At 40.8% G+C, this 15843-nt stretch overlaps 1 protein-coding gene across 1 annotated transcript in view; it reads right to left on the reverse strand.

Annotated features, from left to right (window-relative positions):
• Positions 1–3007: 3007 nt before the first annotated feature.
• Positions 3008–15843, reverse strand: part of LOC107205355 (cytosolic phospholipase A2 epsilon-like) — a 32226-nt gene continuing 19390 nt past the window's right edge. Inside the window, exons 12-21 of the mRNA XM_033515223.1 lie at positions 15314–15449; positions 13767–13903; positions 13240–13465; positions 11470–11584; positions 10905–11042; positions 9898–10005; positions 8674–8862; positions 7620–7786; positions 6695–6881; positions 3008–3868 (exon numbers count right to left, since the gene is read on the reverse strand). Coding sequence (XP_033371114.1) covers positions 3552–3868; positions 6695–6881; positions 7620–7786; positions 8674–8862; positions 9898–10005; positions 10905–11042; positions 11470–11584; positions 13240–13465; positions 13767–13903; positions 15314–15449 — 1720 coding nt within the window. The 3' untranslated portion in view covers positions 3008–3551. The remainder of the gene's footprint in view (positions 3869–6694; positions 6882–7619; positions 7787–8673; positions 8863–9897; positions 10006–10904; positions 11043–11469; positions 11585–13239; positions 13466–13766; positions 13904–15313; positions 15450–15843) is intronic.

The following is a 15843-nucleotide window of genomic DNA, read 5'->3' on the forward strand; positions in this document are numbered from 1 at the left end:
AGCGCCGCGGGCCCGCCCCGGCCCGGCCCCGCGAGAGGCGGTGCCAGCAGCGCTCCTCTCAGCCGGGCGGGGCCCGTCTCCCTGCAGCACACGCCCTTGGAGCCGGCTGCCTTTCGGGTTTTTCTGGAGGGGCAGTCGGTCTGGGTTTTTTATTTTTTTTTTCCGAATCCGAGGATTTTCTTTTTATTATTATCATTTTTATATATATATATATATATATATATTTTACCACAAGTCCGCCTCTGGAGGTTAATTGTGCCTGCTGCTCCTCCGTGCTAAGATCTCAGCCCCTTGCGATGAAATCCGGAAACATTTTGACAGCTCCGATCTGAACGCAGAATCGCCCAAATGCTTTTCGTGTTTTTCGGATGACGATTGCCGTCTTTGGGTGCACAAGAGATGTGTGACTAAGCGCCGTGGTGTTTAGCTACGACATCAGACAACTGTTTTAAACACAGTGAAAAATCTTCGTATACCATGGAAATCTTTCCGTGAGATGCATGTAGAAGACACGGCCTTTAGTTCTAACCCTCAGGTCCTGCATTGTGTTAAGCCTCGTAGGAGGATCACCTTGGCCATTGATTCACAGGAGATTGTAGTGGAGTGTAACTCCAGATTCACTACAAACTTGGGAAAATCAATAAAACAAATATTTTTTGTCCTCTGACATTAAAGTTTGTGCTCACTAACTAAAAAAAAATACAACTTGGGATCTCAGTTAAAAGAAAAGGAGTAAAACTTTTTGCTGAAACTGTGTTTAAACACTATATTACAAATGGTTTTGTGTGACTCACGGCTCCTTCGCAGCATCCATATCATTTAAACTCCCTTTTCCTGGTCCAGTACATCTACTGTTTCACATTTTTATCTGTGTACCTCATTTCCACATTGAATACTGCATTTTCTTGATATGCTCCAGTTTTTTTCTAAACACATCAGCAGGTTTAGATGTGCTCTTTTCATCTCCTTCCTCTCCATGCTGTTCCTCAAAGAACAGATGTTAGGCTTTAGCAATGCTCAGTTCTGGGCATTTAACCACTTTGCCTTTTCTTGGTTCCTTGCTTTGCATTTTATTTAGGGCCGTGCGTATATTTTGCAACCCTTTTGTTGCAATTTCCATGCTGAGTCCAAAGATTTTATACCATTTCACATAGGGTCTTGCAGACTGGTTTCCTCGTTTTTTAAAATCTCCTTTTCATAGTTTGGTTTTGTATTCCTTTAATTGCCATTACTTTTCACTATGGCTTAATTCATATGTAATTAAGTTATCCTTGTAGTTACACCTTCCCTATTTAAGTTCAGTAATTTATTTTAAATTAGTCTTGTATCACCATATCTTTAGAGGTCTGACTGCTCCTAATTATTAATTATCTGTGAGCTGTGGAAAACCTAAATACTGCAGTGTGGAGTGAGGTTCCTTTCCCCCTTGTCTGTGGTGCTAAGTCCATTATTTAGTGACTGGACAACCTTACATAGCTCACATACCTCACAGGGCAGGTACAATTCTGCCTCAGACTCTCCTCCTACTCTGGAATTCATGATTCAGTGCAGGACTGAGGGAGATGCAGAGACATTGCATTTTTCCAGTCCCTAAAAATTTTCTAGTGAATGCCTCAAAATTCAGTTTTCTGAATTCTTAACATTTTATCAACAATAAAACTTAATTACATGTGTGCAGAACTATCTCACTTTGTTTAAACCTGCTGTTTGCTAGTTTTGTCTGATCCTCTCTAGGTCTTGTGATAGAAGAGAGGTGCACCAACTTCATACATCTCTCTCTTCTCTGCCTTTCACTCCTTCTGTTCTTTTTTAGGTTGCAGATCCCTCAGCTATTTGTACCTTGTATGGAAGCAGTTCCACCTCCTTGATCAGGCCTGACATTTTAATCTGTATTCTTATTGAACATAAAAAACTGAGATTCCATGCAAGATTTTTGAAATGGGGTAAAGTGCTCATTGTTCTCCACAACCCTTTCGTGTCTGCTGGAAAGCAGCAGGAAGGGCAGGGAAGTGTTTGCACTCACACACCTCGTTCTGCTTCTCTTCAGACTTCCTGCCTGGATGCTTCCTGCTGTCGGTGAAATAATTTTTTCCCTTCAGACAATAAAGCTCCAGCTGTATATGGGAACCTGGGAGTGTTTCCAAATTCCCAGGTCTGGCTGTGCCCTCTGGCTACATCCCGTCCCGTACATTCATCAGCATGAGTGCTGTCTGCTCTCTCGTTTCCATGGCAGATAAACTCTGGGCATACAGTCCAGGAGCTCTCTGGGCTCCTGGCTCCTGCAGGGAAGTGTTCACTGACCTACATGGCAAACAGAAGGGTTACATCTCTGTGCACCACCTAGGAGGAGACCCTCAAACTTGAGAGCAAAGGAATTTGTAAGACTTCCATTTTTGGCCCACAATAGCAGGATTTCTTGACAAAGAATACTACAGCAGAATTGAGGAGTGGGGAAGCCTGTAGGAAACATGGGCTTGTGGATATAAGATGTCTAATAAATAAAACAATAGCATTGAATTAAAAATATTAGAAGAATAAATGTAGACTTTTATATATCAAAATTTTACATGTCCAAAGCCTAGACTGCTTACTGGAAAGGAGACATGTTAATGTCACAAAGAAAGCATCAACAAGGTGAAAGTTGATGTTCTGTTAACTTCAGTTGCCATACTCTACAGCAAGCTAAAAAAATCACATTTGCATGAGTGATATTAGGTATACAGTTTTAGTTTTGCTTTGTCTGTGTTTCTTGTGTCTTTTCAATGTAATAGCCTCTAACACTCTTATATTATCAATATTAAAGAATGTTTCATATTATCAATAACATTTAAATCCAGCTTGCTAAAATAAGTGAGTTGCTTCTTGTAGAGATGGGTCTTAGTTGTAATCCTAAACTCAAGGGGTCCCAGGATCCTGGACTAGCTTACATCTAGGTCTGGAGCAGGTATACTTCCTTCTTCAATAGTTGTTCAGCAGCTATGAAATGTCTGCATGTTGCCTTTGTCTTGCTATTAGAGGAAGAAGCACCTAAAATAAGTGGCTGAAACACATATTTGGTATGAAAACTATTTATTTGCTGTAACTCCTACTCAAAAGAGGTGGTTTATGATATAAATTTAATATTTATTTACATTCACATAAAGATTTCTTAGTTCACAAATGGCTTCCATGATTTAGTTTCAGAGGTGATGGATTTTGTTCTCTGCTGCATTTCTGGTCTGGCAATCCTCTGTTTCTATAGCAGAGGTAGAACACAAACAGGCAGTGTAAACTTCCTCACACCTCCTTGTCCACGCAGTTTGGCCCTGGCCTGGAAGGTCACCTCGGCAAGCACAGGGGAGCACAGCCTCACCTAGCCACGCTCCTGAGGTTGTCAACGAGGGAAGCACATGAGTTCATTAAGGAAGAGCTGTTTTTTTGAGTTGATTCCCTCTTCTTGACAGACAGGCTTAGCATTTTTGATGACAAATGAAGTGCTATTCTTAGCATTCTTTGGCTTTTCTTCACTTCCTAATGAAATTCCTTGTCTTCTTCATCAACAGGACTCATAGCTACTTTATTTCATATTCCCCTGGTGCTGGGCAGCCAGCCAAATGCTGGGTTCCCTCTCTGCCAGGCACACGCATGCCAGAGCCATCGGGTACTTTTTGCAGCGCTTGCTCTTTCTTACGCTGCTTTTTCCGCTCCACAGCTGTATGCAAGGCCTGAAGAATCAAATCTTTGTTGTTCTGGACGTTGTAGTAACTTAGATTCACCAGTTTGTCAAAATTTTCCTCTGAATAGCTCAGATTGTTTATGTAATATGGGCCACAGGCATTGGCAACATCAACCTCACCCTCTGCCATCTCTGAGGGACTACGCTTCACACCTAGCAGACAAACAATGACTTGGTTAATTTGACAGAAACAATTAGGGTCTGGGTGTTTCTCAGGCAAGCAAAAATAGTGGATCACAACCCTAAACTAAATCAGGTTTTTGCTCGACTCTGCATCGATGGGACACAGCATATGAGCAGGCTGAGCTTCTATCTATCTGCTAGTGCATAGAATAAATAGGTTATTGGAAAGGAAGAGGTACATTAATTTTGTTGGATTCTGAAGATTACTGGATTCCAGTATGTGCCTTTGGCTGCTAAAGGACAGCTGAAGATCCCACCCGTGGGGCAGAGACCTGAGGGTGTGGAGATCCACTGCTGTGTGCTATCCTGCAATCCCACATCACGGTTTCACCCCAGCCAGCAGCTCAGCAGCACAGCTGCCTGCTCAGTGCACCCTGACCACTGGGATGGGGAGAGAATCAGAAGAGCATAGTGAGAAAATGTGGGTGGAGATAAAAACAGTTTAATGGGACAGAAAAGGAAGAACAATGTAATTCTCATTCCAGATCCCAAACAAGCTTGGAAGAAAATTAACTCTTTCCCAGATTAAACCAGGTTCACATATGTTTTTATGCTTCCTCAACATTTCCACAGACCCTTTGATTTTCTGAAAGCTGGCATGAGGGAAAGAGAGCTTTAGCAACCCAGAAATATAATTTAATATAGTCAGAAATGGTATCAGAAACATGAGAATTTTTCTGTCAGCCTCCAGTGAGACCATCACATTGCCAAGAGGGTGTTACTGTGGCAAACAAGCACCCTCCACAGTCACAGGAACCTGCACCACGAGCCCCATGGCAAGGGGGTAGGCAGTGGGGAAAGTCAGCATCTCAGTGACAAGACCTCATGCATTTGGGGAATCTTCTGTACCAACATGGATCTAACAACAATGATCAAAGGGTTCTGATTTTCCTTCAAGGGTCTCTCAGAGTCCAACAGATATCTCAGCTTTGCAGACAGTGAACTGGTTACACAGAGTTACAGGGAACTGGTACCACTCAGCTGAAGCAGTCCAAGTCTCACACAGAGAATTCCTTTTCCACTTGATTATGGCATAGCCTAACAGTGCAGAAGTTAACCAGTTTGAATATGTCAGCTGTGCTTGTTTACTGCCCAGACTCTAAATTCCCCTTCTGAACAAACTGATGGATGAGCTGCCTATGGCAAAACTGCCTGTTCATGTGATTGTACTAAAACTTCACATGCTGTACAATTTAGATCTGGGCTAGAGCATGGTACTGAAGCACCATAAATTAAGATGATCTCTGCCTGTCACTAAAAATGGGCAGACATCCTCACAGGACCTTCTGCAGCATCCACCCTGCTGCTGTGGATGTCAGGTCTCAACTGTAAGGCGTCAATCCTCCCAAAAAACTGCCTGCACAGAGCTCTTCTGTGCCAGCTCAGCTTACACTTTGTTCGAGGGGGCATGACAAGGACCTTTCTTCTTTCTCTTCCTGTTTAGTCTGGTCTTGCAGCTACCAGCTGAACCAGTCGGGCAACACAAGCTCACCTCAAGTGTATGCAGTATGCAGATACCATGCATGTCATCAAATTAATTTTCTTCATACCTAGCAACACCCCTTTTTAGACTCCCTGATAATATATTTTGGCATTTAGCATCTGCACATCATCAGATGTACACCTTATCAGGTAGATAACTGACTTAGGCTAGGCATCCCTCTTTTCTGGAAATTATTGAGGGGAGGAAGGAAAGCACACTCCCTCACAGAGCAATGCAAAAGAGCAGTGCAGTATGGAAGCTAAATCTCAGCTCTTCTACTTCTTTCCTCTTTTCTCCTTTCTTTAATTCTCTCTAAAAAGGGCAACTGCAGAAAGCAACCTTTCAGTTATCTGATCAGTGGTGAGAGCTGGAGTAGAATGGTATGTGTAAATGCAAAAATACCATTAGCCTATTTGAATACTGTCCAAAACCCTAGCTGTGCACCTCCAATGTCTAATGAACTCCATCAACACAGCTAAAGTACCATATTATTTTTTGCAACTTACTTAATACAAAAGGATAAGAATTGATGTAATTGGGACAATAGTCTCTGCACTTGTTTTGGTTTTAAATTGAATGTACCATGTAGTAACCTAGAATTTCTGCATTTCAAGTATACTGTGGGGCTTTGAAGTGAACTCACAATCAGATTTAGGAATTTGAGCATCTGGAAAAGGAGCAACTGAGACTTTGGTAGCAAGAGAATATTGTGGCATGTGGGTTATAGTACCAGGATTTAGAATTCATCTGTTTAAAAGTGCCTGGTAATGTTGCTATTGAAACTCTTCAAATTTCAAAGTGAACAGACACTGTTGGAATGGCTCAGTGTTGTTCTTTCATCGCTTCACTATGCTTCACTGTTGCATTTTCATCACTTTGCTAGTTCATACTTTTGTTTTGAAGGTTATCTGCCTAACTGTAAGCCTTGAAATTATTTTAAACAATGAAAACCTTAGACTCCTTGGAGCATTCTCTAACAGGAGAGGATGACTAGTATGAGAGGAAATTACCCCTGCTAATTTCTGCTACTGCAGATAAACAGACTATTCTTTTCCTCACTTAACTACAATCTGCTTATGAAAAGCCAAAAAAAAAAAATCTGTAGAGGAAAATACGTGCCAAAGGTTAATCCCACATGCTTCTCTACTGTCCAGAAGAAATCACACATTTTAAGTTTCTTGATATGGTTCAGATCTAAGCAGAGAGTTCAAGTCTCTTATTACAGCATGATTTGAAAAGAGATATTATCCAATAAAAAAGAGGGAGAAAGTGGCTACTGGCCTTGTTAATGTGAAAGATAACTGTTAACTTACCAGGTGCTTTGTATTCCCTGAAGGTGTCATTTACTAGAGGGAAAAATACCACAATAGGTGTTTCTGGGCTCTCTTTATCACCAACAATGTAGCATTCCTTCAGATGTGGAGTTTCCTGGTCATCTGGCACCTCTGTAGGGAAAGGAATTCCCTGTTTTGCGAAGTACTTAGAGGCATCTTTCAGGGGCTTGTTGTCACAACAGGAAAGCAAAACAAAAGAAAATATCAGAACATGCAGGAAGAACTTTGAATTTGATCAAAATCTGATTTCATTTGGAATATTTGTGAGGCAAGGGACAGGTTCTGACAGGTTATGGTACATACCCAGTTTAGGTGTAGGTTGTTTATGGAGCCAGGACTTGGAAGGGCAGAGTTAAGTGAGATGGATCTGAGTCCACATGCCTGTCTTTAAAAATCTACATTGGCTGTATTTCTCATTTGGCTATGAAAAAGTTGCCTTTAGACAACTTCTCATTCCTAAGGAATTTAACATTCCTAAATGCAAACTCTTTTTGCATTTATTTGCCTATCTGTTCTTCTGCATCAAACCCTTCTATTGTTGCAGTTATACTGTCCTGAAGGTACATTTTCCCTTGCATAGGAATAAGTATGATTCCATTGAGAAATACTAGACAGTGTTTAAAGGCAATTAGCTTCATTCATTCTACTTGTGACTGCCTTCAAATCAGCTAAAACCACTTACTTGTAAAAATGGGCAGGTACAGTTTACTAAATTATTACTTCCTGATAACATTTTTACTGTTCCATAAAGATATGTGACACCCAGCTAAAAGCAAACTGTTAACTTATCAACACCTCCCAGATATGGGGGAAAAACAAACATTTCTATGAGTAGAGGATTAGCTGTTCTGGGAACTCAGTGATGAAACAGAGAAATCAGGGAAGAAGAATGTGCAAGACTCACCCCTGTCTGTGAACCTGAGCTGTAGTTGAAATGCAAAATGACATCCACTTTCCTTTCTGGTCTCATAAGGGGTGGGTAACTGGTAGCAAAGGCAAAGGCAGTATCAATCAGGATGAGGTAGTCTGTTGCTGTTGTCAGGTGGTTGGGCTGGGAGTCCAGCTCACAGTCTAGGAGAGAAGCACGTTTTTTCAGAGAAGGGGCCCAAGGCAAGAGCAGTGCTGAGGAAAGTCTATTGTTAAAAAAAAGGGACTTCAACATTTCTTGGGTCCTATAGACCTACCTATATAGCTGATGGCTGCAGTTCAGTAATTTCTCAGTTCCTCATCTGGCTTCCTCTTTTCACTCTTTACTCTGCAATTTCTTTGGCTTTCCTCTGACTAAAAGGGATTAATATAGCACTTAGGAGAACAGACTTAGTTCATCTTGTCTGTAAGTCTGATCAGTTGATGTGGGTTTTTTTGTAGTTTTCTTTTTTTATTTTTCTGTTAATGAAACAAATTAAAATGGCACCTCACTCTCTCAACACAGTGAAAAGACTAAATATGTTGGGTGCCTTGCTCACTTTGAGAACAGGAACACAGCTACAATTTTAAACAGAATATCTAGTGACAGATATTAATGATATATATATATATATGAATATAAATTCCCTACCTGGATTACAGGGAATACCATTACAAAGGTGATATCTTACTTAGAAATAAAAATATAACAGGAAACAAAGCTCCCTGCCACATCCTTTGAGCCAGGCAAGAGACAGTGTATGGCAGCACCAGTGCCATGTCGCAGGCACAGCAACAGCTGGCTGGCACAGACAGGTGCTGGGTGAATAATTGGGATTCTTCTCACCTATCAGTCATGAGACTTCATGAATTTTTTTGAAAAACTTATTTTGAAGCCTCTCCTGCTACCTAATCTTAGCTTTCAGTGACAAACAGCTTCAAATACTATAAGAATGAAACAGAAAGCAGTTAGCCCGATAACATTTAAGGATTGTTTCTTTTTCACAAGGATGGTTTAAACTGTAACTCTGAGCAGGGTGTTGCTACCATACCTTTCCACCTGGAAAACTCGCTCTCTAGGTAGTTGTTGTTTATCTGGAGGCCTTTCAGGAAGTTATGGATTTCTGAGGCTGCCGGACGTAACATTGCAACATCTCGGAAGATTTCTGAAAAGCTGTCAGGAGGACAAACCACTCGAGTATCCAGCTCATTTGGTCTTGTAGGGAATAAGGCTTCATCACCTGCAGAGGGAAGAACAACAATTTATATACGTGGCTTCACTGTTGAAGTCAATCTGTGAAGTCATCCTTTGGTTTAATATGGTTGGAAAACTTGGATTTCTTTCTCTTTTTACTTCCAGGATTTTCACAAATCTCATGCTTTTTTAGCTAAGCTTTGAAAAATCCCTTTCTTCTTCTCATTTCACAGTGACAGAGGTTTTGTTTGCTGCAAGAGTCCACCTCACCAACTAGAAATTTCTTTGCTTTGCCAAGATTTTATCCATTAAATATCTTGCACTTAACTTTGTCTTCCTTTGCTACTCTATGCCACATTATCTCTCTCAGATACATAAGCCACACAATAACAATCTCTCAGACACACAAACATAATTAATGCTCCTCACCAGCAAATACAAAATCCTTGATTGAACAACCTTCTTCCTTTACTTTCCAAATTACTCCCTTACAAGTGCTAGAAGATAGAATAAGGAAGCCTTTTTGAAATACTTCTCTTCCTTGTCATATTTTCTTTGTAATGTGTTTGTCCTGTGTATTTGTCCTTGAAATCTGACCCTGCAGATCTTTCTTAATTTGGTATCATGTTTTGCAGATCTCATGACTGGAATGACTTCCAGTAGTAACTGAAGTTTGTGTCAATGTTTTGTAGACTTCAGAGATGCGAGAATGTTGTTTGCTCTCATTTCTCTGATGCTTCAACTTCTGAGAGAGGAGATGGAATACTGTGGAATGCTGTGGGAGCATCTTACATCTACAGGGATCATTTTCTCTAGTTTTACCCTCCTGCTCAGAAAACATCTCATAAGAGGGCCATTGTCTCTTATTTTTCTGTGTTGGATCCTGTGGGTTCTTTTCACATATAACTAAAATAATTGCTATATGTAATGCATGGCATGAATTTCCTTCTGGTCTACATGTGGATAATGGAAATTCCTGAGGAGAATGGTCTAAAAGGGCTTTGAAAAATTCAGTAAGTAGCAGCATAGAGGAAAAGCAAAAAAAAAGATAAAACAAAATAATCACATAAGAACAACCCACCTATGTCAATAATTTTGTCTCGTGTCCATTTGTGCCAGAAGTCTTCTGAATTAACAGATATATACCAAGCATCCATGAGATTCAAGGAAAATACACTGCTCCAGATCCCTGTGGCACAGGATGTATTTGACAGAAAATAAATGGGGTGCAAAGGAATTTGATTTAAACTTTTTGAATAACTCTGTCACTGGACACTTCAGGGAACAGGGGCAGAAATGTCTCTGCATCATTCTAGAGAAGGTAGGAAGAAAGTGCCAAGGTGTAGAAAGGGGGTGGTAACCTGACAGCATTTCTGAACACAGAAGGGAAGACCTGGGTCCTTTTCTGAAATTGCAGCCAGGGACAGAGAGATTCTAAGTTGCTTCCTTATGCCACACCATTAACTGCAGTGAAATCTCCACACAAGGAAAAAGTTTCTGCTTCTCAAGAAACCCCTTGAAACTTCCTTTTCCCTTTAGGCAGTTGGTGGAAGTAGAAAGAACAATGAGGCAAGAGATTGCTTTTGCAAAGGGAAGAAATGTTTCCTTACTGCTTTCACTTTTTTATGCAAGAGGGAAAAAAAAAAAGATAAATATTACAACCTATTTGCACTCTGAAATGGAAATTTTATCTTAAGAATTTAATCAGGGCTAGATGTGGCAGGAACTTTGTAGATAAAAAGTTGTATTTTAGAGACTCAGGCTGCAGAAGAAACTGATGATTTAACTTAGCAGGAATGATACACAAGTTTTGTTGCTGAAAAATATATATATATATATATAGAGAGAGAGAGAGAGAAAGAAGGTCTCATGTCAGTAAGCATAACCATAGATGAAATCAATAAATCTGTTAAGATGAATAAGATCACAGAGAAAATGAAAAATCCTGCAGATTGTGACCTGCTATTCTGGTATTTTACCATATACTGCTCCTTGCAGATAAAAACACACTAACTGTTAAATTTCAGAAGAGGGGTTTGTGCAGGAACAGATTACATTATATTACTTTTTCCCAGAACAACAAATCACCTTCCAAAAAGCAGATTCTGGATTCTGGGACTTTCTTCATCAGGCGACCCATGAAGAACTCGCTGCCAAAATCTTCAGCACGAATGAAGGCACCGTATTTTGGGAATCCTACCTCATAGGGGGTGAATTCCACCCATTCTAAAAGAAAAGGCATGAGATAGACTGATTACAGCAGCAGAGGCATAATTATTTGAATAAAACACAATATTGGCCATTTTAAGGCAGACTGGTTTCTAATTAAGGCATTTTGCAAGCAGGCATTTATCCACTGTACATTTCACAGCAGTAAACAATTGAACAAATGAACAAAAGCAGAACAAATTGTCCTCTTACATCTACATGTCTCTATAAACTTTTTGACAGTTTCTACAGAAGTGCATAATGTCTTCTATTGTCCTGGTTTTGATCCTGAATACAGAATTATACTAAGGTCTTCAAAATATTAACCAGTAAATTTCTCCTCTGAGGTGGATTAATCTTTCAAAGTATTTGTGCATTTAATTGACAATCCTAAATTGACCCCAACTGGGATTAAACATGAAATGCAGTTCTGGAGTACTGTTACCTCTAAAATCCTGGTCGCTGATTTTATCCTTCACATTGAGAGAGAGGTAGATGGGCAGGGGGTTTTGACCCTGATTTAGTGCCTGCTGCTGATCTGTGAGCTTATGGCAGTCCTCCTGTTTTGAAGAATGACAGTAGCTGAGGAGAACTGGATGACACAAAGAGCCTCCCACTTCATCTAACCCGGGATTCTGTCAATGCAGTGCATACATGATTCCAACAAGGATGTTCCCCAGATGCTTAGTTCAGAAAGGTGCCGTCACCCCTATCCCTGCCCCAACGCTTCACCACACAAATAATCCTAAATTCATGTGTTGAAAGAATATGGTAAGGAGAAAATGCTGGCACCTGTGTTTTTTATTTCAGAAAAAATGACTGGGAATGTTTGAAAAGCACTTTTGACAGGAAATATTTCATTATGAAAGAATGCCCTCTCTGACTGCCCAGAAAAACCTCTTTTCCTCAGACCCGTGACAGAGACAAGGTTCATGCAGAGTTAATGTTCAGCAAGGCTTGGCCCTTCTGCTACAAAGCTCAGGCAGGGTGGAAAGGGTGGGATGGTTTGGGAGCAGACCTAAGGCTTGTGAGTGTGCTCCTACAAGCAGAACTACAGGTGCTCCCCATCACCAGAGCAGCCCATGGAAGGATGGCTGTGCCACCAGTGCCACCAGGCTTCCCTTGGGCTACTGCTGGTCAGGGGACAGGGCTGTGGGGACACTCACAGCTCCCTGCTGAGCACAATCCCAGGGAGTCTACCACTGTGCAGTAGAAATGTGGATGTGTGCGGGGTTAATCATATTACAGGGGGAATGTTTTCTCGTTCTAAAGTATAAATGGCCTAGTGGGAAAGAAATATTCATGAAGATTAAAATAAAACCTGAACACAGGTCTTGAAGGAGATGTTTGCAGGGTGATTATTAACAGCTCAGAGATACTGCCTTTGGGCCAGTGATTTTCCTTTGCCTTATCTTATTGTGCAGCTCTTTTAAAAGAACAGCAAGATTTTCATTCTAATATTTACATGTGAATTCACAGAATCGACAAATGGTCAGGGTTGGAAGGGCCCTTAAAAATCACTTAGTTCCAATGCCACTGCCATAGGCAGGGACACCTTCCACAAGACCAGATTGCTCCCCATCCAACCCCGTCTTAAACCCCTGCACGGATGGGGAGTCCATGACCTCTTGGGAACCTGTTCCAGTGTCTCACTATCCTCAAAGTGAAGAATTCTTCCTAATACCTAATCTAAACCTACCCTCCTTCATCTTAAGGCCATTTCCCTCTTGTCTTACCACTACATGCCCTTGTGAATAGTCCCTCCCCAGCCTTCTTGTAAGCCCCTTTTAGATTCTGTGGGGAATAAATGAAAAGTTGTTCGTACTGTGAGTTTCCTGTTTTTCTTTTCATTCACATCTTTTCTGTACCAGGTGTGATGTTAAGATCTGTATAATTACAGACATAATGAATGGTACTGCCAAGGCACACGCATTAGGCATCTATATGAAAAATAAACAAACAAACAAACAAAAAATCTCTTTTGCATAAGGGTGGTCAAACATTGGCATGTGTTGCCCAGAGAATTTGTGGAGCCTTCAGCTGTGGAGATATTCAAAGCCCATAGATCTGGGTATCCGGCCCTTGCTAATCCTGCTTGGACAAGATGAACTCCAGATGTCCCTTCCAATCTCAACTAGTTTTTGATTTACTGTCTTTCCTCAGTGCTGTATTCACTAGATATTCAAATCTGAAGAGAAAGGTGCTGTTATTGTACCTCATCATGTAACATGGTTTCAATGATGAGTCCCCATAGATCTGTGAAACACAGCTGATGTCCTTCCTGTTTCCTCTGGTGCAACTCTTCCAAATAGTATTTCAGACGATCAGGAGCAAAACAAGTAACAAACTTATTTTTAAGTACATGCTTTCGGACATCATTGAGGGTTTCCTTGAGATCCTTTTGGGACCAGTGAGGATCTTCATACAAGTTTGACATGGTCCTAAGAAAAACCAAACAAACAAAAAACCAAAGGAAATGTGTGTGTTCTGAAGCAGAGCTTTGGTAAGTTATGGAGGTTTGTGTACTGCATCATTTCATTTATATGAAAAAACAACATGTGTTTGGTACTATCCACAGATTTAATTAATTGCAAATGTGGGAAAACACCCACCAAAAGAAACAATAACAACAAGCCACAGCAGAAAAACAAAGCCTTGTCTTGATAGTTAAGATCAAATAACTCAGGATTACTCCTTGGTGTCAATTACAGAAAAATTTCTGTGCTCTTATCTTGGTCTTACCATGTTGTTCCAGATAAACCAGTGATGTATGAGACACAGTCCAAGACATTCATTTCCTGCACACTGAGGAGGTGAGCATACATGGCTGTCAGAGCTCTGGTTCCACCTCCCGTTGTCATGATTGCCACCACAGGTACCTGTTCAATCCCAAAATACACGTATTTAGTGACATGGTCTAAGAAGGGACAGAGACATCTCTGATTAGAATGAGAAATTTACACCACTGATAAAGTAGTAAAAAATATGGCACCAGTCCAATGTGAAGAAAAACCTGAATGAATAATGGGGCATGTAAGGGGTAAGAAATACTTCATATTTCCCTCTGTCAAGCAGCTCTGCATTAGAACATGAAATTCATTACCACATTTTTAGTGCTCTGTTTGAAAACCATTAATACAGAGCAGCAAAAATTAGAGGACCTTCTTTCAACTGAATCAGATTATTGTCAGATACAAGAGACCAGAAAATATCAGTGCTGTTTCCATGACTTTCCATGTGAGCAGTAAAAACTTCTCTTTTCCTGAAGTTTGCTGAAATTATTGTACAGTTATTCCACAGGCCATACTAGAAATGTCATGACTGATGGATTTAGGAGCACAGGCCAATTCAGAACCCCTGATTCCAGAGGCTGTGACACCACTCCCTTTTAATGAAAGGAGGGAAAGAGAAATCATGCTCACGCCAGCTAACACATGTATATACAGTACTATGTATGCAAGAGAGCAGCAATTACTTGCTTCTGTGATCATAGAGAAGTCCAGGGACTGGAAGTCTTAGGAAAAGAATTAATTCATATACATGAATTGGCTTCTTTAACAGTAAAAACAGCTATTATGCATTGGAGTGAATGAATGTCATGTACAAATCAAAAGAATACAGAGAGATTGTATGTTCTGCAGGGAAGTATGGGCTCTATATCTGAGGGGGAGGGAATGACCCATGAAAGGCAGAGTCTTGCATCTGAAAGATCCAGCTCTGCAAGAACACAGTTTAGGTCAAAACAAGAAAATTTATCATGTCTGCATTTGAGTTTAGGCTTCACACTCCAGTCATGGGTGCATAATTAAAAAAAGAAACCTGATTTTTCCTCTGCCTTAAAACCTCTGTTATCAATCCTGTTTGCTGAGCAAGAACATGCTGAGCAGATGAAGTCAGATTGGCAGCGTGCTGTGCTCACACAACAGGAGCTTAGATGGTGGCACAAAGGGTAAACAAAACACAATCCAGTTTCAACCATGAGGGAATGAAGTGATGAATCCGCTGTTCAGATCTGGCCAAAAGGAAACTTTGGCCTTGGTTCTGAGGTCACCTAAGCCCTTCTCTACTTTGTGGGGCAGACTGCTACTGAGCACAAGGCTAGATTCTCTAGGGCTACAGGCTTTTTATTCATGTTTATGATGAGTACTCATTTCATCCCTAGAACAGAGAAAAGAAGTCAGCTGTAGCTTGCACAGGAAACTACAAGGTTTCCAAGAAAATGTGACCGTCAATGCTGTGTTTTGACGCTCACCTGTGCAGAAAGCAGAGAATAATTATATCTCAGATACCTCATTGTCCTGCAAGTCCTCTTCCAGATGGAGAATGTCCTTCAAGGCAGCTGCAACCACCTTCTTCCTCTTGCGAATGAAATCCTGTTCCTGGACACACAGGTCAAACCCCAGGCGCACATCTAGGTCTTCCTGGCTGGAACAGGGAGCAGGTATCATACATCACATTTGTGGTCTAAGCCACCATTTTAATTCCTTTACTTCCTAAGTAGACATGCCTTCACTAGCAGGTCTTTATAAAGCAAAGCAGGAAGATATTAAATGTTCTGGTTTGTTCTCAGAGAAAAACAGTCCATTTGCCTTTGAACTGAAAGGAATTTTTTTTCTTCCTGCCAAAGATGCCTGGAATTAAATACAGCTACAAATAACAGCCGCTCCTTTTCAGACATAAATCCAGAAGCCTGCAGAGGGCAGTGTTTCAAAGGTGGCTTTTAAAAGTTGTGCAAACTTCCACTAATGCCTGCAAAACGTTCTTCTACTGAAGTTGCAGATTTACATGCTCAGGTGTTCCCTTGATGTCTATAAGCACT

Source organism: Parus major, chromosome 5 (assembly GCF_001522545.3).
Source record: "Parus major isolate Abel chromosome 5, Parus_major1.1, whole genome shotgun sequence".
Taxonomy (NCBI): Eukaryota; Metazoa; Chordata; class Aves; order Passeriformes; family Paridae; genus Parus; species Parus major.